The sequence below is a fragment of the Branchiostoma lanceolatum genome, chromosome 17 (genome assembly GCF_035083965.1).
Source record: "Branchiostoma lanceolatum isolate klBraLanc5 chromosome 17, klBraLanc5.hap2, whole genome shotgun sequence".
NCBI lineage: Eukaryota > Metazoa > Chordata > Leptocardii > Amphioxiformes > Branchiostomatidae > Branchiostoma > Branchiostoma lanceolatum.
This window is the reverse complement of record NC_089738.1, coordinates 6,430,136-6,450,646: the sequence shown is the minus strand read 5'-3', so window position 1 is coordinate 6,450,646 and position 20,511 is coordinate 6,430,136. Positions and strand designations below refer to the sequence as shown.

Here is a 20,511-nt window from a genome sequence, read left to right as displayed (position 1 = left end):
AGGTTTTCCAAAATAGACGCTAGAAAGTCTCTACGGCTTCAAGAAGAGAGTACCAGAAACTTTGCTGGTGAAACACAAAAATGCAGTGTATGCTTGATCCATTGAAATGCAAATAGAGACACCAACATGGCCGTCAGCACCTGCCGACCTTCTTGATAATGGAAAGCGAGTGAAAACGCTCTACACAGCTTCCTTAACCATCTTCTTCTACTCCTTTAGTGTATGCTCTTCCCCTGTTGTCCATGTGTCTATACTGACCTCTCTCTTTCTCAAGACAACCGATGACTACACTTGTCCCCTCCTTCCTAATGTGCTCCATGAAAAGCTCCTTACTGTAGTTAGTAACTCGGCAGAACTTGTCCACTCTGTTTGCAGTCCAGCCCCGTCGACATGGCCCAACAGATAGTGAACCTCCCTGACAACTTGTTCACATCGTCACCTGATATTGGGGACTTTTCTGTGAGTGGTAGGGTCGACTCTGGGCAGCATACGGCAACGTTTCCTCTGAAACATGAAGTTTTGAAAGACAACCGACTAAAGGACATGCAAGTGTTTAAAGTATATCTCCAAGTGCCTTCTTTAAATCGGCAATACAGTATCTATCCATCCAGATTTGAAATTGATGACAAAAACACTGTATAAAAAAATGACTTACATACATGTATCTATCGGATGCTTTTCTGAAAACTGGCATTAAAAAAGGAAATGTTGCCCTATGCTAGCCCACACCAACTGGTGTTGGGGACACGGTTCTTAATATGGTTCTTTCCTTGGTTCGTTCTGTTTTGTTTTTCAGAGATAATGGTTGTTCAGGTTACTTGCCCTCTCATCTTTTCATTTCCTCCTCTCTGAGTTGTTTTCAGTTCTACTTTCAGTTACAGACCACAAGATGTCGGTGATTTCGTTCTTTATTTTTCCCCGTTGGGACATGCTAACCTTTTGTTGTATGGTGATAAATTGTAGAAGTTACATTGTATGAATATGCTCTCTTTAGCGCTGTAAGGGTTTTGAGGTGAAGAAAATTGGTTTTGCTAAACTGAAAAGGTTGACTGCAAATGATGAAATATTATAAATCTCTTAGTCTTGAAGTATATTTCTTGAATGCAAAAGTACATCTTATCAAATTGAAGTTGAGATTTTTGGAAAAAAAAAAATATATATCATTTGCAGTTCAATTTTCCAGTCTAGTATTACCAGTAGGGTGCAGCAGTACTGAAGGAACAGAAGAAAATGGTCAAATTATAACAAATTTCTTTGTACACAACCAAGTGTTTTATTCAAGACGGCTGTTTCGGTGACCGTCTGCCACCATCCTCAGGGCAATTCTTACTGGTTTTGTTATGAACTGCAAGTAGGTGTCGCTGCTAACAGATGCGGTCCCAAACGTAAAGCAGAACCAATCAGAATTCCTCTCAAGAAGGTGACAGACGGTCGCCAAAATATCAGTCTTAAATGAAACACTTTGTTGTGTACAGAGAGCTTTGTTATCCAATGACCTGATTGAACTGTTTGTGGAAAATGGTCAAAGCATACAATCTGTAGTACTTGCAAGAAATGGCAGGTTGCTTTTGTCAAGAAGATTCTTTAGGTAATAAGCACAGAAATAATGTTGAACCTAAAAATAGAATGGCCATTTACCCCTGTTAAAATTTAAGTGGTTGTCCCTTTTCATTTGTTTGTTCACTTTTTTTATGAATGCAATATCAGGGAATCATGTAGTGTTCTTGTAGCCTAGTATATATTTTCTGGTGAATATTGCAACATGTCTTTTCTCCTTTTTGTTGCTACAGTCGGGACTTTGAAGAGTCGAGAGAAGACCCCAACAAACAATGGTGAGAAAGCCAGAAGCAGAAAGAACAAGTACACTGCGGAGACAACAATGTAAAGAGATGAAAAAAAGAAAGAAAACTAGGCTGGCAGTGCCAGGCTATCTTCTCGCTTATATGTGCAAAGTTTACCATTCAGGGTTTCTTATCAGGCATTTTGTGGTTTCTTTTCTTAGGGCTAGCTTATTAATTGAATCGTCTTGTCTATGTCATGATGATCTATTAGTGTTATCAGATGGACAGAAATTAACAAAATGCTTTGTAGATAGTGCAGCCTGAATTTACACATATCCTGTATTAAAGTCAAATGCACACTCAGTATCCCTGTTAACTTCTTTTTCTATCAAAACATAAAGACTCAACATCAAAAGCCTTTAGGCACCTTATTTCAGGTTAATCTCTGATATTTGGAAGCAATTGTTTATCGACCCCTTCCTTTAAGTTTAAATCTACTGTCCCACTCTCTCCAACTCTTTGACAACTTTTGTATAAATGTACAAACATTGAAAAAAACAAACTGCAAGAGAACATCTGCAACCAATCACAAAGCAGGAATAGTTCAGCAGAAAATCAACCAATCACAAAAAAGGTTGGTTTCATCATTCCAGCCAATGGCAGAGCTGAACTTCAACAGACTAGAAAAAAAAGCAGGATATCACATTTTCCACAAAATGGTGAGATTTCATGATTTAGATGACATCTATGATTTGGAAGAAGAGATACATTGCTGCATTACATGAATTGCATGTATGAAACTCGAAGAAAGGATCAACTGAAGCAAAGATCCAGTGGACCACTGTATATAGTAGAATAGTGAGTTTTTGTACTTATGATAGAGAGATTAGAGTCTGGCCTTTTCTTCTGGTTACGATGGTTCTTCAAGTAGCATAGTCTGCAAATCTGTTCAGAACAGTTGATTTGTTAGAAACTCAGTCATTCCACGCTGTATTCAGTTGCAGTCATACTTGTTTGTTACAATGCAGTTCTGTTGTACAAGTTCAATACTATATCAGTAGCCTGTTTTCTTGATCAGACAAACTGCAAATAAAATTTTCTGGAGTTACATGTTGATTCAGTCAGAAGAACACTTGATTAACGAAGTGAAGGGTAGATGACTAGAAGCTGTGACTGTGAGAAAGAACTAAACCCAATGCTGTCAAAAACTATGTTTGTACAAATTAGAACAAATTTATTTTGTTCACATACAGATAAAAATAAGTTGCTCGCATTCAACCATGTTAGTGATATCTCAAGCTACTAAGATGAAAAAAATTTATGTGGCAAAAATATTGAAACAGAATGAAACATTGTTTAGGTGGATGTGGGTTTAAGGGCTAATCTTGTGTTAGTACTGTTTGGTGATTGTCCTTTTCAAGTACAAGTACGTGAACTTTGTTCTGCCTACATATCATGTAGGTTTATCGAGTTAGATTGTTTTAATAGCAAACTGATCCACGACATGCTACCACATTCTAGTTGTCTAACAGAAAAAGGTTGAGCTGGTATTTAAAATGAAAAACAATGAAACAGACTTTTGAGTGACAAAATATCAACATGCCCACTTTCAATTACCCTATCTCAGGACCCAACCAAGGTAAAGGTAAAGGAAATTAGACTGGCAAATGTTAATGACTGAGTATTTTTTTTGTATGTATGGTGGGATTAGTAAACATAATTACTGTGTCATTTGAATACAACTGTACAAGACAACGTAGACTTGAAATACACTCAGCCGGCCAAGTTTGAAATGACCAGAGAGTAGCGATTACTGAGAACGTTTAAAAGTATGTATTATGTGATCGATCAAATTGATCTACCTTTGTGAATTTTTTTGTCTAAAAGAGCATGAAAGACACTTCAGTTGAGATGTCGTGTTAAGTAGGACGGTGCCTACTGCTTGTAAATGTGCTGAAGTTGTGACTTATAAGTTAGTACATGTACATGTGTGTAGTTAGTCACAAAACAATATAAGACTGGTTGTTACCACAATGTGGTGTAATGTTATGTTAAATTTCATGACAATGTGACTTTAACACTTGTGCACTATCTTTTTTTTTTCAAATATGTTTTTTTTTTAATGACTTCCCATAACTGTTCAGGTGCTACTTGCGTATCTTTAGAAGGTATTTTTGAGGGAAGTCTTTAGTGAACGTATTCTTGCTACCAAGGTTGTTTGTTGAGTTAAATTTTTGTTTTGGACCCTATCATGTCTGGACGAAGAGTTATAGTAGTTGAAGAGTTTTCTGTCGAAAATCGATGAACATTGTACAAGCCACATTCAATGACTTCTGCTGCCGGTTGTGTCATTTGACTGTTCGTTGCTCATGAAATAAAATACTGTGTTTTGTATTTTGTCTTTATATTATCAAGACTGTTATGTAAGGTACTCATCAAATAAAGAACCTGTTCGACTTCTTGTATCTCATGGGGTTGTTTTTATTCATTTATAAAGATTGTTTTAGTTTGTAACACATTAAAAACCAAGGCAAGTTCTACTTTCCCCCAAAACATCTGCAAAATGGAAGGCCTACTTTCTATTATTGGAAAAATTGTATTTGCAAGACCAGAAAATCTGGCAAAAAAACCAAAAGGACATGACAATGTATATGACACCCTATGACTTGGCAGTCTTTTGAAATTCTTGAAATATTAATTTTGACAGGACTCTGAAATTTTGAAAGTGAAGTTACTTCTTAACACAAAATCATTAGAAGTACCGACCAAGTTATATTTGTGTTATGATATTAGTCCATTTGAATACATGGTTATAACGTTTTGTGGCTATTTTGTGATGTAAATCATTGTAAGGTTGAGAGTGATGATGTTTCGATAACTTATGACAGTCTTGACCCAAAAAAAAGCAGATTATATCAAACGTAGTTAAAACGAGTCCAAGTTTATTTGCCATGTTGTTTGAAATGGCATGGAAGCAGCAGTTGACTATTAAATGCAAGGGATATGGAAAGTTAACCTTGTTTTTGAGACAAGTTATATTAAGCCAGGATTTCATTGATTTTTTAATACCTAGCCCATGTTCCTCTCTTAACCATTTGAATAATTGATAGCCACCAAAAAAAGATCAAGTTACTTCATCATTCATCTTCGATGGCTGTTGAAAAGATTGCATTTGTCTTTTTTGATTGGCCCAGGGACAACTGATAAAAATTGAAAATTTTGGGTTTATTTTTGCCTTGGTGAATTTCGTCACAACATTTTCCATTCATCAAAAATTTCTCTTTTGTATAGAATATTTGCTCTTAAGCAATTTTTAGAAATGTATTTTATTTTAAAGTGAGCTGAGGAGCTTGGATTGGCAACTTGTCAAGCAATGCATGCTGGGTATGTTGATTGCTGCAAGCTATATCTTTTAAATGCTGCATTGTTTATTGCATTTCAGGCGTAAACGTTGCAGAAAATGGTTAAGTTTTCCCTAAAATTGCTTGAAAACTGGAAATACACCTGTATCATTGCAAATTAGCGTATCGTAAACAAAATCTGCATAAAGTAAACATGTAAAACAAAACACTGGAAAAGGAAAACAAATTCCTTCGGCTTGCGCATGCGCCAGGACTGGTCATATGAATGAAACTCGACCAATGAAAAGTTTGGGAGTTGCCCACGTGACTTACCGGTAACCAATCAGCGCCCAGCTGTGCTAGCCACCGCCAAGCTCGTTTTCACTTCCAAAACACTGGAATTTGAGAGAATTTTCCACGGGATTTGTGCAGGAATTCCTTCGCTTATATGTAAATTTTTCATCATGTGGCAGTGGAAGTGAGCCCGACGACCGTTCCAACTTGCAGCTGCGGGAAGGATTGACGCAGATACCGAGAAAGAAGCTCGCAAAACCGCGGAAGTTTAGCTTCGAATCGTCGCCATTTTTCTACCTTCCCAGCCTTTCTGTTTGTTGGTGGCGACTTGTTTGTCAAAAAACTGTGGATTTAAGTACAAACTCGGGCTCAAACTCGGACATTTACATGCTCCAAGGGATTCAGAGACTACCCAGGACTGTTCAACGTCCGATCGGCTGAAATGGCGAATTCGGGGGCGACCCTGACCAGCCTGTGGCTGGACGATGGTAAACAACTCCCTTCTTTTGTTGTTGGGCATAGGGACTTTTTTTACACCCTCATTTTTTAAAAACTAACTGTCAAAACTTCACGATTTCTTACAGGATGATCGGAATGTAAATGTAGAGTTTGATTCCGTTTGGTTGATTTATGTAGAGAATGCTTGGCTTAGGTAAAAACGCTATCAGATTTCAGTGATCGTTTTCGCCACAGATCCTTTTCTGTGTCACGCCACGTGCCTTTACCACCGTTGTTCCATTCAGAGTTCTCACATTTCACTTAATTTGATCAAAATCTGCAAAAAATCACAGTCATATCAAAGGAACTATGTATAATGCACCATTCTCACACCAAATCTGAACGAAAAACGGGTTTTGTAGATAAAATCCAGCCCCAGAAGGCTACTCACTTTTATGTTTGTCCGGTATGGAGACCATTTAAATCTACCCCCCCCCCCTTTCCTTGCATGGCAACAAAACTTTAACCTAAAATCTTACCGTTTTCCATCTAAATTATATACTAAACTTGTAAATCAGCTACCCCTTTATAGATTGCAGACTGTCTGTAGTTAAGATTGTGTATGCAAACCTTGTAGAAACGTGTTATAATGATTTTGTGTGGGTGTTGTTTGGTGTGGGGTAAGTTGACCCACCCCACCCATGCCCCAGTTCCAGCCATGGGTCCCCTGTTGTTGCGTGCCACCTCCAAAAAAATCCCCAAGCAGATGTTAAGGGTGAAAGATTTCAACATTTCCTGACTGCTTGGCTTCTATGACAGCAATACAGTATTTATCTAGAAATCTGCTGTGCCTAAAATGTCGTCTGGTGTAGAGAAGTTTGGCACTGACAGTTAGACAACATAGCAATCTTTCACTCACAACATCTGCTTGGAAATTTCTCACAATTAAAATAAAAATGAAATAGGTCCGGATTCATCAGTAAGCGCTCGTTCACACTTGTGCGTATATTCAAGTCTGTCCTGACATTTTTCGTCATGTTAAGTTCGCGGGCAAAGAAGTCTAAGTCGTTCTTTCTGTTGATAACCAGGCTACACAACGATGGGTCAAAGTGAAAAACAATTTCTTTCCCGCAAACTTTACCTAAACTAAAAAAAATGTCAGTGCGGAACTCAAACAGACTTTGCAGTATTTCTCGATCTTATTATCCTCTACAATTCAAGATCCTGTTATTCAAAACAACTGATTTCGTTCAATAATAATTACAACGTTTCCTGAGATTTCTACTTGTGGTTGTAGAGATATGGTGTGATTTTAGACCTGTCAAGTCATATAGAGTTTGCTAGCCAAACAACAAAGAAAACTATGGAAAACTTAAATTAATTTCTACCAGTTGTCTTGCTGATGCCTTTTCTAGGGTAAACAATGGAAGAATTAATATTAATTTTTAAAGAGAAACATTTGATCCTGGCTAAAACAAAAATTCTTATCTCTTGGAGGAAATGCAGGGTTTAGTGACTAAACAGAGCAGTGAGATCAATACCGGTTGTTGTGATTATTAAGACATTTAAAGGATTAAGATAACATGTGTTCTTTACACTGTTGATTGTATTTCTTCCTTTAGGTTTGTTAGGAACTTAAGGAAGGATTCATTGATACCTAAATTAGTACAGTGAATTCCAGCATTCCTTTAGATATGTTGTTTTCTTACCTTTGCGAAGAAGGTTATGTTTTCGAATGTGTGTGTGTGTCTGTGCATCTGTTTGTAAAACGCATAACTCAAGAAGTTGTGGAGGGGTCTAAATGATATTTTGTATGTTTGTATATGTTTGGGGGTTCTTTCCTTGGCTGTTTTTGGTTTTGGAGATGGGAGGGGGGTATATGTGCTAGCTATAAACAGCCATTGTTCTGCATATGCCCGTTCTCTCCTTTTTTCTTGTTGAGAAAGTGTCAAAGATTTAGTGAGGTGTATGTGTGCTGCAAGTCTTTTGGTGGTCCTTTCTTAAAAAGAGGCCAATCTGTATAAAAAGGACAAAATTTATTTGCTGCTGTTATGTTTCAGTAACTATAGGAAGCGAGAAGTAATTTTCGTTAGAGCGATTGGTTGCAGTATTAACTATTATTTTTTTAATGAACAAAACAAAACAGTCAGTTAGATGTCTAATCCCTACTCTGTGTAGTCTCTACCAGACTGACTACGTACGCCAGCTATAGAGAGAATATTTACCAAAAGAGTTTTGCCACCATAAAGTTTCATTTGCAGGTGCAGGGGGAAATGTTAACCTTCCCCTGGACTGACTCTACTGGTCAATTTTCCTTTTTTTGCCGAATTCTACGATCCGTATCCCCGTAGGAAGGCCTGGTGGAGGCTATACTCGGTGTGTCAGCTTTAAATGCGTCACAACACCTGGCCCTGTATTGGCCTCAAGGCTATAGTTATCCCATGTCCTTGGCCTGTCTATTGTACAAGGGAATTTTTGTTAGACTAAGATCTTGGCACAGACATAGTTTCATTTGTAATTGTAAACAATTTTCCTCCAATTTCTTCTATTTCACTTATTGTTGTGTACAGGTCATTTTTTGTTTGGGGTCCCATTTTTGTTTCGGTGACTGTCATTCAATTCTAACGAGTGGGTGTATTTCTTGCACAAGATTAATGACTTCGTTTATGCAGACACTACATGGATGCACGTTGATGTGTCAGGGTGTTGACATATGTGCTATATATGCAAATGAATTAGGTGTAGACAAGGATATGCCAAGAGGTTTTGTTTCACAATCTGGTAAACAATTTGGTGTCAGATATGTCGCACCCAACATGCATGACCTTGTACTAGAATTAGAGACCTTCTGAAGTTCTATATAAATAATATCAAATGTGATTTGTTTATATTATTAAGACAATTAAAACGCTACAACTGGATAAAATTCAGATTTATTTTTGTTTTTGACATTTTGAGTGACATCAATCACTCTTCTTCAGCGTCGCTAAAATGTCTAACTTCCAATGGACGTCTAATCTTTATAAACGTTTATGAATGAAACAGTCACCTTTTTTTTGAGAGTAGGAGATATTTTAGGTATTAACGCAGGTAAGATTTTACCTTCAACGAAAATAATGGTCATTTGTGCTTTCTAATGCATTTCTTCCGCCCCCCTCCCCTATCTTCTCACTGGACTGTGGCATGTTTGCGACCTCATTGCAACCTAAATTGTATTACCCTTGACTTTATAATGGGAATATCATGCAAAACGTACAAGTATGACTAAAAAGACAGCAAAACACACAAAGCGCAAGAAGATTCGTTTTTTATCAATTAAATTTGTTGCAGCGAGGTCGCCAATGTCCAGTGTGATGTACCTGCTTTACAGAACATGATAGATGAATGGAAACAATGTGGTAGACTTTGATGTGTTGTTTTTATTTATGACTAATTCCCAATGCTTTGTATATTTTGTTTAGGCCAGGGAAGCCCGATGAAAAGCACCCCCAACACGCCAGGCAAGTCTGTGACCAACGGTAACAAAGAAGTACAGGATGACTTCTTAAAGATTTACAAGGACTGCGGACTGGAGCCGATAGCCAAGGAGGTTTGTGTATTTTCACTTTTCACCTTACAGTCAGCAGCTACCCATCTGAGTAATGAGGCTGTTTTATCATGCTCGAAGCACCTCCTAGAACATGCAGGGCTCGAAATTCCTTTTTGGAAATAGGTGCACTGGAGCACCCAACCCAAAAAATTAGTTCACAGAAAGAATTTCGGGTGCACCACATAGAATAAAGTTGAATGTCAGCAAAACATAATTACAATGTTTAACCCAACTTCAATCTGTAATTCTGTAGCTAACCTTAAAATTTCAAACAAGTGATACATCAAATAAAGTACAACAAAAGGTTATATTACTTTTTCTGGTAGAATATTCTGTTTACTTAGTGTACAATTATTTTCGTACCCTTATCCTACAAAAATATCTAGGTGCACTGGTGCACCCACAGTCAAAAATTAGGTGCACAGCTCCAATTTTGGGTGTGCACATGCACCCACTATTTCGAGCCCTGACATACATCCCTTCCAAAAGCGGTGCAGCTCCTACCAGGATACCCTTCCCCAGATTTGAATCGAGCTCCAACTAATTGGAACCAGGAGCTCAATTTAAAGCTGCTACCAGTTGAGCTACATAGACCACAAGATTTCTGTACCGAAATTGTACCAGTGGTAAGTAATTGTATTGTACCGAAAGCGTCCCTCTTTTTTGGAATGCTGGTATATGACCACTAGAATGCCATAAACATGTACTGTATATGTGGGTGTATTTTCGAGCAGTGCCAGACTAACCCAAAATGGGGCGGGTCATGTTACAAGACACACACTACTGGGGTCAGGGGTGAACAGTGACCTGTGCGTGAGGGTGGGGGTATGGCAGTATGGTAGGTGACCTAAAGCAGCACTTCTTGATTGAGGTAAAGCATGATGCTTTTAAAAAGATTAGCTTGTACAAGTTGTAGTAGCTACTTTGCTATAGCTTGCATTTTTAGCGAAGTGCACCCAGTCCCCCCTTCTCTTCTCAATGAGTGTGTTGGGTTCTTTATCAGTACATGTACCAGATTTTGAGGCTCCTCTGTAATGTGAGAGGGTCTGCATGGGGGGTCCCAACAACGCTTTATGCTAAATTCAGAACCCTATACATATTACTCTTATATAAAGGAAAACGATCACGCAAAATTTGCTACGAATTATGTGAATAAGACAGCTTTCCCTATGAGTTATAGGAAATCAAAATAGGCTGCCTACGCCTTACCGAAAAGGGGCTTGCAGGCCCCCTTACAACGATATGGGAATACGTAATTGACATTTACGACTATTTATGAGCTAAGGTGTGGCACTGCGGCCTGTTGCGTGAGTTATAGGTATGCCACTTCATTTGCTCCCCTGTGGTCAAGCATTTGGGCTGTACCACTCTCTCAAGGTTAGGGGGGATCTAGGATTGAAATGTAAACTGTATATAGTGGGGGGGGGGGGGCTTCAGGCAGTAGCCTCAAGCATCAATCCTCTGCACGTAAAAGAACCCAACGCATTTGTCACAAAGAGAAGGGCGTGCTTGGTTGAAAATGCAAGCCATAGCGAAGCATCATTGCACTACTAGTAGTAAGGCCATGTTGATTTGATTATATGGATGACATCCTCTTGGAACCCCAAAACTGATGCGAGCGTACGAATAAAAAAAAAGTTTGGCAAAAATAAATTGCCTTCATTATGAAATATACGTGGTCAGGAAGGATGGACAAAAGTAAACACACAGCATATGGTATACCAAATCATAGATTATTCATTTTGTTCTTTCACATCTTCTTCTTTGACTTTGGAACTGATTTTCGTATCCTACAACATCGGTATCTATTTTCCGAAACATTTCTTTTCAATTGACAGTGCATATTTTCCATCTGCTTTGTATGAAAAACAGTATGGCCCAAAACTTTTTTTGGGAAACAGACGAAAATTGATGGGACATGCCAGGATGTCATCCATATAATCAAATCAACATGGACTAGCTACTTAAAAAAGCACTTCAGACCTCAATTCAGGATGACTGCTTTACCTTTCTTAAATCCTGTTTCTAAGAAATGAAACCCAGGCATCCTAATTTTCCAGGATATCTTTTAAGCAATGAAGTGTGAAATCCTTCTCAAGTACCATCTAAGTCATTGGGCGTAAAAACCTGAAAGGGGAACGTCCTGTCTTTAACAGATGCACACTTCCAGGTGCTTAATGGTATTTACCATCCAGGTGTGACATTTTGGGAGGTCAATCACTCAATGGTCATTCCTCAAAAGAATGCAAGATTTCAGTTTCAGAAATGTTACAAATGATTGGAACACTTTGGAATACTGTAGAAATAATTCTAAAAGAACATCAAACATCCATTAGAAATTGTTCTAAACAGTTATTTATCTCAGATTTTTACAAAGGTTTTGAAAATGTTAGAACAAAATGCAACAAACACACACAAAGTAACATGGAATTGACTCGACTGTAATGATTGATTCTAGAAGTAAACCTTGGAAGATATCGCTGTAACTACAACTGAAAGTAAACTTTATTTGTATAGGATACAGAGGAAAAGATTTCTGTGTTAGAAATTAAGCAGAATTGCTATATGAACAAGATAATAGTTAACTCATCACTAGACTTTGTATTTCAAGTTGTTACAGTATACATAAAACCTTACACTACATGAAGTTACAAATCATTACATAGACTTATTGACATATTAAAATGTTTCAATTAGCTTTGGAGTAAATATTAACAGCTGTATTGATATGACTACAAGATATGGAACAGTAGCTACCTGATATTTGCTCAAGTCTGTCCCTTGTCCTACCTTTATAAGGCTGCTTCTTTGTTTTCCTATTCTATAGACTTAAGTTATGATGTTTTGTGTGGGTGTTTGGACATGCCATGGGGTCAGTGACCTAGGATAAAAAAATTAGGTCTATACTTTCCTATATTAGAGCTGCCCATATGCTCTAGGGATGCTGTTTACATCTTATTAGGTATTATCTAGTCTGCAAGCTGTGGGGTCAACGACCTAGTGGTAAGGCTCGTAGACATGGCCAGAAGTCACATGTTCGATCCCCGGCACTGGGCACCCGAGTTATATCCATGAGAACTTGGTACTTCACACAATTTTCCTCACTCCACCCAGGTGTAAAAATGGGTACCCAACTTCGGTTGGGGAGGTAAAAGGCAGTGGAAGGAGAGGGTTGGGCTCTGTCTTCCAATACGGTGCCCTAGACACAGTGGATAACGACTTTCCTCACTCCACCCAGGTGTAAAAATGAGTATCTGACTTCGGTTGGGGAGGTAAAATGCTTTGGAAGGAGGGGGATGGGCTTCATCTCCGAAACCATGCCCTAGACACAGTGGATAACAACCCACTGCCCCTCAACCTCGAAAAGGCTATGGCACCTTTACCTTTTTTGTGTGTTTAGTTTGGGGCAGTGTTCAGTGCTTGGGGAAACAGCTAATTTGGACTCTGATACCTGATACTTCTGAATTGGGGAAGGAGGCACTCAAGCTAACCGACATCTTTCGCACCGCAATCGTCCTTCAGTAAGACATCTGGAGCTGCATAGTTCACGTTTGGAACCTTTATTCAGCCATTTGCACAAATCGATTTCGCCGATGTGGCTTCTTCGGTGGCTAAGGCTTAAATCTCGGTTAGCTTGAGTGCCTCCTTCCCCAATTCCTCTGATACCTGATACTTCTGTTCCTCATTCTTAAGGAAAAGGAAGTCCTTAGGAAAACCACTGGGTACAGAAAGGGGTGTGTTCTAACCTCAAACATCCGCCCACAAAGACCCACCCACTACTACAGCCTACTAAATAAACTTGTGTAGGAGTATTTGAGTTTATCTGTTCCTGCTGTTAGTCTTGGGTTGGTAAGAGAAAGGTGTAGCTTGATTAGAGGTCAGTCACCCCTTGGTGATGTTCTAGGATTACGTTACCTGGTAGCCTTTCTTTTGGCAGCCTTTTTTTGAGCTACGGTATTGATACCAAGTGTAGCTTCCTGGGTGCAGCGAGAGGAAGGGAATACTTTTCTGGTCTTTGTTTTTCACCCCAAAAATTTTATTGTATTTCTTTCTTTTGGAATATATTTGCAAATGTACACTATGTTAGGAAGAAAATGAGGGAAATATGTTTCTAATCCTCCTATGGAACAGAGGGATATATTTAAAGTTCTGATGTTAATTTTACTGACTGTTACAGAAGTTTTGTGTGTTGCTTGCTACATCTTTTAAACAAGACCTGGTAATTATAGAAATGCATGCAAGAAGTTCTGGATGTGTGTCATAGAAAATTGTCTGAAAAAACACTCAGCTCAGTTTGCCAGGTATTCGGAACTACAGTACTTCAACTGGGTAACTTCCTACGCCATTGCTGAAAAAAATTCTGGGGGCGTGAAAACCAAAAGAATGCAACAAGGCCTTCTTCAGAATCCGATGCCACGAAATTTGAGACAAGTATCTTACAGGTTAAGAAGACACTAAGATTGCAAATAGGATGAGGATTTAAAGGAAGAGAGACTTTAAGGACCAAGATAGATTGACAGTTTCTTTATGTTGTCCACTCTCTTAGACAAACAAGTCTTATCCACACACACTCAGTGTTTCTGAATGACATGGACACTTCATTTTACTTTTAACACTTGGGACATTCTATGGAAGGTGATCTCCAAGCAGATGTTTGGGGAGCAAGTTGCTGACGTTTTCTTACTGCGAGGGTTTTCTGGCATGGGTGGTGTAAGAGAAAATTGTCAGTTAGAAAATGTCATGGTCTTCCACCCAGCATCTGCTTGGAGATTGATTAAAGGCAGGTCAAAGTTGAGAGGGAAATGGTTTGGTTGTCTTATTCAAGTTATTCATTAGTTATGGTCCCACCCTGTTAGATAAACAAATTTTTGACGATAAATTTGTTGTTCTGTGTATCAAAAGTGGTAACATTGCTGTAGAATAGGATATACTGTACATACTTTAGGGATGTCTTTTTGATTAATATATAGATGTAGATGTAGATATAATTTACATTCACTATAGGTAACAATCTGATACAACCAATGCAAAATGGAGGGAAAATTACATAGCAACACACCAGCACAAATTCCCTCAGAGAACCTAGAACAATACATGACCAGAGTGCTATTGTGGAGACATATGCCAATACATCCAAAGATAGCAGCAGGCAAGGACTAGACTTTTGATAGTCATATTACTATGGCAAAAGTATGGGAAACTAAGAAAGAAATTGTATATGATCCCCTGTATCTGATGGTGAAGTTCACAATTTCAGGTTAATTACTAACTGGTAACAGAGAAGAATTGGGTACAGCTTAGGAGCCTCTCTGTTTGTGCCTTAATAATTAACACTGTTCCCTTGCACCTCAGAAAGGGAACAAAAGCTACCGTCAGAAAGACGGGATTGCGACACAAAAGTCGGCCTAAATTATGCAAATAGAGCTTGAGCCAAGTAAGAAGGGTGGCTGGTTGTTATGTGTAGGGGGAATAGATATGGTGTGTGGTCTCCTGAAAAATTTGCTGAAATTTTTTCCTGTGAAATGTCAACTTTCAACAATGTCTTATGTGCTATATCTATACACCGTATCTGTAAGGATTTAACCGTCTTCCGACCAACCTCTGCAATAACTTGTACAAAGCTTGGGCACAGGCAAACGCTTAGTAGGCAAAGGGTTAAAAGTTTTCCATAGTTCTTACCAATCACACATGTTTATTTGTTCGTTTATTTGTTTGTTTGAGCCTTTGTTTATTCAGAAAAAAGCCTGTTTGTCGCTTTTTTGTTGTGGTCATGAGGGAAGAGGTAAGGGCCAGACAAAATACAACAAAAATACAGATTATACAAAGAAAGTCCCATATTTATCAATCCATACACATGTAATTTTGATGTTAGAATCGTCATAGGACAAAATGCTTTGTACATAAATAGATCTAGAGACTAGTACAATATTATTGTTTCTTCGACTTTGTAGTTTTTAGAGTGGTTGGCGCAAGCGGTAACGCAACCCCGCTGCTTCGCTATCTGGATCAAATTCTGTGGATCCCTGGGCCCCGAGTTCGATCCTAGGGGGCCGACTCCAGCTCGGACATGTTGTAAGGGATTGCATTCGTCATTTCGGATGCCGACGTAAAGCCGGCGGCCCTGTGTATGAGGGAGCTTCAGGCATTAGCCTCATGCTTCAATACTAGATGCACGTAAAAGAACCCAACACACTTATCAAATTCAAGAAGAGTAGGGGATGACCCAGTATGCTTGGCCAAAAATGCGAGCCGTGGCGAGGCCGCATTGCACTACCACTAGCTACTTGAAAAAGCATCATGCCTCAAATGAGGATGTCTTGAAAAAAACAAAAATGTATCTTGTAGCAAGGTACAACAAAGATAACAAAGCAAAAGTGCCAAAATCTATGGAAAAGTGATAATTGGAGGATTATTTCCAAGGCATTGTTATGATTGTTTTCCTTAGGCTTGTACATCATATTTTGATGCAAATTTTAGCAGGTTGTTATTTCCACTTGAATCCAACTGAAGAAGAGAAGGATTAGAAGTATTAACGCATCCTTGTTCATCATGTTGTTGTTGTTTTGTTAAGCAAAATTTGTTTAACAAAGGAGAACACAGAGATGCATTTTGTAGAGGGATGTTGTATTGTCTCACTATTGTTGTGGAGGGTTGTTGTATTGTCTTACCATTCTTTAGTTGAACAATAGACATTTTCTTTGATCTAAAGCAAACAGGAAACAAACAGAAAAGCCTTTTGCTGTGAAGTGTATTTACTTCTACATTATTGGCAAGCTAAGGTTGTAAAAGACATGTAAAACAACATTTACCATGGAAAAATATTTAGAATTAGATAACTTTGATTTACGCTCTGCAATTATCAAAATTAGAATTAGTGCCCATCCCCTTGAAATTGAGAAAGGGCGGTACAAGAACTTGCATTGTACCTGTGTACGAAAGAACTTGTAAATACTGCATGTCAAACAAGGTGGAAGACGAAACACATTTTATGTCAAGTTGCCCATTTAACGAGCTGTTTAAAGAGGCCACAATTTTCCACCCTAATTTCTCCATGTTTACAGACGTTTAGAAATGTTAAATTTGTCTAACACAAAGGCAGTAGTTTACTGCTGTAGATCATTAAAACCATAAACGAAAGGGTTAAACATCTGAAACTCTTTAAGTAAGTGACAGTAGAATGTTGTTGTCAAGTTTTGTCAAGCATAAACAGGAATCAAGGCCATCAAATCTTTAAATCCTTTACTGTATGTGGTCTTCAAGCTACCAGTGTTTGGTTCAGTATTGTGTGTGAGAGACTGCCGTAGGAAAGCCCAGTGGTCACCAAGTGTGTGTCACCTGGATCTAATGGCACTCTGAAAATCAAGAGTTTGCAGTTGAACCAAAAACTATACCTCCATTTTCATGTTGGTAATTAGTGATACAATGGAAAACTGATCATATCTTTTGGGTGCGTTGAGTTCATAGTGAGTGGTCACCATGGATACTGCAAATTCTAAAAGCACTGTAAAAATATTACAAATCACAGTATAGAATGACAACACATATACCATGGACCCCGTGTGCATACTTTGGCTTCAGGCATTTGAAAGTATGTGCCCAGACATGCCTTTGTTGTGTTATTCTTCAAACAGACCTAGCAATACATTCGCGGGGTTAGAATTTACCTGTGTTGGTTGAAAGTACAGCGACCCATACTATCAATGGTATTAGAAAGAGAATTTAGTAACATCTGATACTTTGCTGGAAATTTGCTGATTTATCCTGAGAATTTCATCCAAAATGGTTGAGATTTGCTGTTCTGTGAGACATTCAAATAATGGGGCCATGCCGTGACCTCTGGTGACCTGAGATGTTGCGGGAGGTCGGAGGTCATGTGTGACAGATCCATCAAGTCGGAGACAACAGTAAACCAGCCCTTTTTGTACCTATGGACAAAATCAGACCCTGGACAAAAAAAAAGAAATAACCCAGGAAGTTCACAGTAGCTCCGAGCAGTTGTCGGACTTTGGCCCTTTGTGGAAGTGGACGCCAGAGTGACATGCAAGGTTGGTTGTTTGTCTAGGGGGCAGCTGTAGTGACCAGTAGATTTAAAACCCATAATGCCTGTTACCATGGCAACGTGGTTACAACATCAGGAAAAACTGTGAAATTGCTGATGCTTTGTGAACATTCAAAGCAAGAATATCCTGTATGAAATCAAGTGTATTGCACACGATACTACTAGTCTTTTTTGTTTTTACTTGCTTAAACTTGATAATTGTATACCAAGCACTGCTGGCCAAAAACGGTGAAATTTTATGTACGAAAAATAACTCCTAAGCATTCATAGCTTAGAAGCTTTCATGAAAATGTGAAAATGTTTTAACCATTTTGATTTCATCTATTGGGGTCTAAACAGGTCGACTTAAAATGCCTATAGAAAATAAACTGTCGTTTTAGAAAGACAGAAAATTTAAACTCGCAGTTTGGCAGTTAGGATGTCCTTGAACTTCTTGCCCCAGCCGTTCTGCGTGACTCCACTTGCCGGCTACCCTCTGCCCTCCCCTCGAGCCTCTTTTGTTCCCTCTATTCTGCGGAGCTAGTCTTTCATCGTGGGTCAATAGAACTATAGAGTAGGCCTGTAGCTATCAAGTGTCGCCTGCTATATTGCAGTGTAGAGACAGCAATGTTTTCCGCCGAACCTGTCTTCAAACTTTTTACTAAAACATGTACGAAATAAGCGGTTGTAACAACCATAGAAATGACGTTGTTTTGTATGTGTACCTTTTCTGTTACAAGATCAGAAAGACCCGGCATATATTTAAAGAAGACAGAAATAACAGACGAAATGAATCAAAGAAGTAATTGAAAATCTTCAATAGCAAGCGCCATGTTTTACTCTGTGTCTAGTTTTTGAAGTACCATTTCTACAGAAGTTGTTTCTTGAGAATGGGTAGATAAAACTTGCTATGTTTTTTTCCCTGATTGAAATAAATGCTAGTTCTAAGTTTTGAAAGTTGTTGAAAATGGAAGGATAATAACAGAATGGCTGTCAACTCTCAGCCCTTAGAAATACAAATAGCGGAGGGCACAAAGCCGCAAGCGACCATTCTTCCTATGCACAGTCGCCCCAGACTGTTCCATCAATGTGTAAGCTCGCCATTGTGTTGTCTCGGGACAGGGTCTCTGACCAGTCTGGCCCCACGTTTGTCCTCCACACAGCTGTCTTTTCCGCAGTTTTAACCTTAAGCACACTGAAGTAGCCGTTTGGCACCCAATTCCCTATCGGTTACAGAGTTAAGCAGCAGGGAGAAGGTTAAAAAGGTCTGAGTTTCTGTGTTCCTACCCTTGAATGTTGAACTTGAGTAATTTACAATACAGGCCTCAAAATTAACTTTTTTCCCTACTGTCCCAGCATTGTCCCAAAAATAAATTTCAACTGTCCCGAAGTGAGGATGGACTGTCCCAACCCTATTTTCAGAAATTATGTATTACAACAACTGTAAAGCTCAGTAAGAGTACAGTATTGCTGTGTAAGCTTATTGTCCATTGAAATAATCAACTTAGATTCAAACTTATCTTGTTTTTTTTTTATTAGACAACAACAGATTTATTACATTATATCTTATGGATAGTAGTGCAACGTCCACTGCACATTTACAGGTAGACCACTTGCTGCAGTGTCTTATCATGTAACAAGTGGCAAGTGGGAACTGGGAACTTCAAAAAGTCATTTTAAGAACATAATCTTTTTCTGAAAATAAACAGTACATAGTGAGTCACTGAGTGAGACTTGTCTAGTACATTTACAGGGACCACTTGTACTTTATCAGTGGCAGTGGGAAGAAAAGAATAATCAGGTGTATTTGCAGCCAGTGCCACAGGCAGGTACCCAATGTGTAGGGTAATGAGGCTGTTTAACGTGTTCGAGGCACCTCCTCGAGCACGGGACCCCCGTTTTACGTCCCTCCCGGAAGACGATTTCGTGGAAAGAATGAACAGTGTTCTCGCCAGGTTTTTTCACAGCATCGGGGCAGGGGTTCGGGGGCTGCCTTAAGCAGAGCCCCGTTGGGGGGACCCAGGGGGGCGAAGCCCCCCGGAAGCTCTTGCATTTTAGGGTATTGAGAAGGCTTTTTTTTCAGTTTTGAGGGTCATATTTATGACAATCGTGGCAGTCAATCAACTTCTCCACAGGACCTTGACATACAATACTTCTGGTGAAAGACAACTTGAAACTCAGAAACAACAATATCAATAGTTTATTTAGCTACTCAACAATATCAATAGTCTATACCAGTTTTCCTTTTTTTGGCTGTGTCCGGCTGTCCTAAGTCGAAGCGCAACAATCGTCGCTGTCAGAAGTTTTCTTCGGTGCGAAATTGGAAGCGATATTCCTGGTATAGTACGCTTCGACGCCGGCATGTTTCCAGAAAAATCGCCGCCGAGGTGATCTTCCCTCGGCGGTCGGCGGCGAAAATCCTAATACGAAAGTCCCTTGCCGCGGCCCTTGGCCCGTCTAAGAAATCGCGTCACCCCTCTCCACCAAGTACATACGCCGCCGGCCCGTTCCAGGAAGCCGAAACCGCTGTTCTGCGTCTTACAGATAACGTGGAACTTCCGTCTAATAAAAACTTTGTACAAGCATCGCTGTGGGAAAGTTAAGGGAACGTAAAATCGTCAGAGGTTCGCTGTTGACTGGCACACGGAGATCCAACTCGCGCGTTTTCCCACAAAGTTGCCGCTGATTGACAGTCGGCAGCCTTTGATGACAGTCGCGACCATGGCGACGTCGGCGGCAGAAAGTCTGCTAAAAGGAAAGTCGGCGGTTTGTGGGCGGTACCACAAATTTGCAGTAGCCGAATCGTCCAATCATGGCGAAGCTTCTAAATGAGTTGAAACTTTATCTTCCTCTCTTTGTAAAAATTAATTTTCTGTGCATTAATTCGCTGTTATGGATGGGAAAATGACGTAACCTTGCTCTAGAAATTTGTCAGAAATACCGTTAAGAATTAATTCTATCCCCGCGCTGACAGAGAAAGGAATCTTTTACAAAGAACAGCTTCTGTGTTGGTCAACCGCGGACTGTTAA

The 20,511-nt window shown here is 39.2% G+C and overlaps 2 protein-coding genes across 6 annotated transcripts in view; both read left to right on the top strand.

Annotated features, from left to right (window-relative positions):
• LOC136423705 (cohesin subunit SA-1-like) overlaps positions 1 to 4,246 on the top strand; it is a 40,055-nt gene extending 35,809 nt beyond the window's left edge. For 2 of the 3 annotated variants that reach the window (XM_066411984.1, XM_066411983.1), the window contains 2 exons: positions 376 to 459; positions 1,791 to 4,246. In XM_066411984.1, the coding sequence (XP_066268081.1) occupies positions 376 to 459; positions 1,791 to 1,802 (96 nt within the window). In that variant the 3' untranslated portion in view covers positions 1,803 to 4,246. The remainder of the gene's footprint in view (positions 1 to 375; positions 460 to 1,790) is intronic. The other variant, XM_066411986.1, reaches the window with a different exon arrangement.
• Positions 4,247 to 5,460: 1,214 nt separating this feature from the next.
• Positions 5,461 to 20,511, top strand: part of LOC136423657 (transcription factor Dp-2-like) — a 30,422-nt gene continuing 15,371 nt past the window's right edge. For 2 of the 3 annotated variants that reach the window (XM_066411916.1, XM_066411915.1), the window contains exons 1-2: positions 5,461 to 5,904; positions 9,316 to 9,443. In XM_066411916.1, the coding sequence (XP_066268013.1) occupies positions 5,859 to 5,904; positions 9,316 to 9,443 (174 nt within the window). In that variant the 5' untranslated portion in view covers positions 5,461 to 5,858. Of the gene's footprint in view, positions 5,905 to 9,315; positions 9,444 to 17,467; positions 17,489 to 20,511 lie in introns of those variants that run through there. The other variant, XM_066411917.1, reaches the window with a different exon arrangement.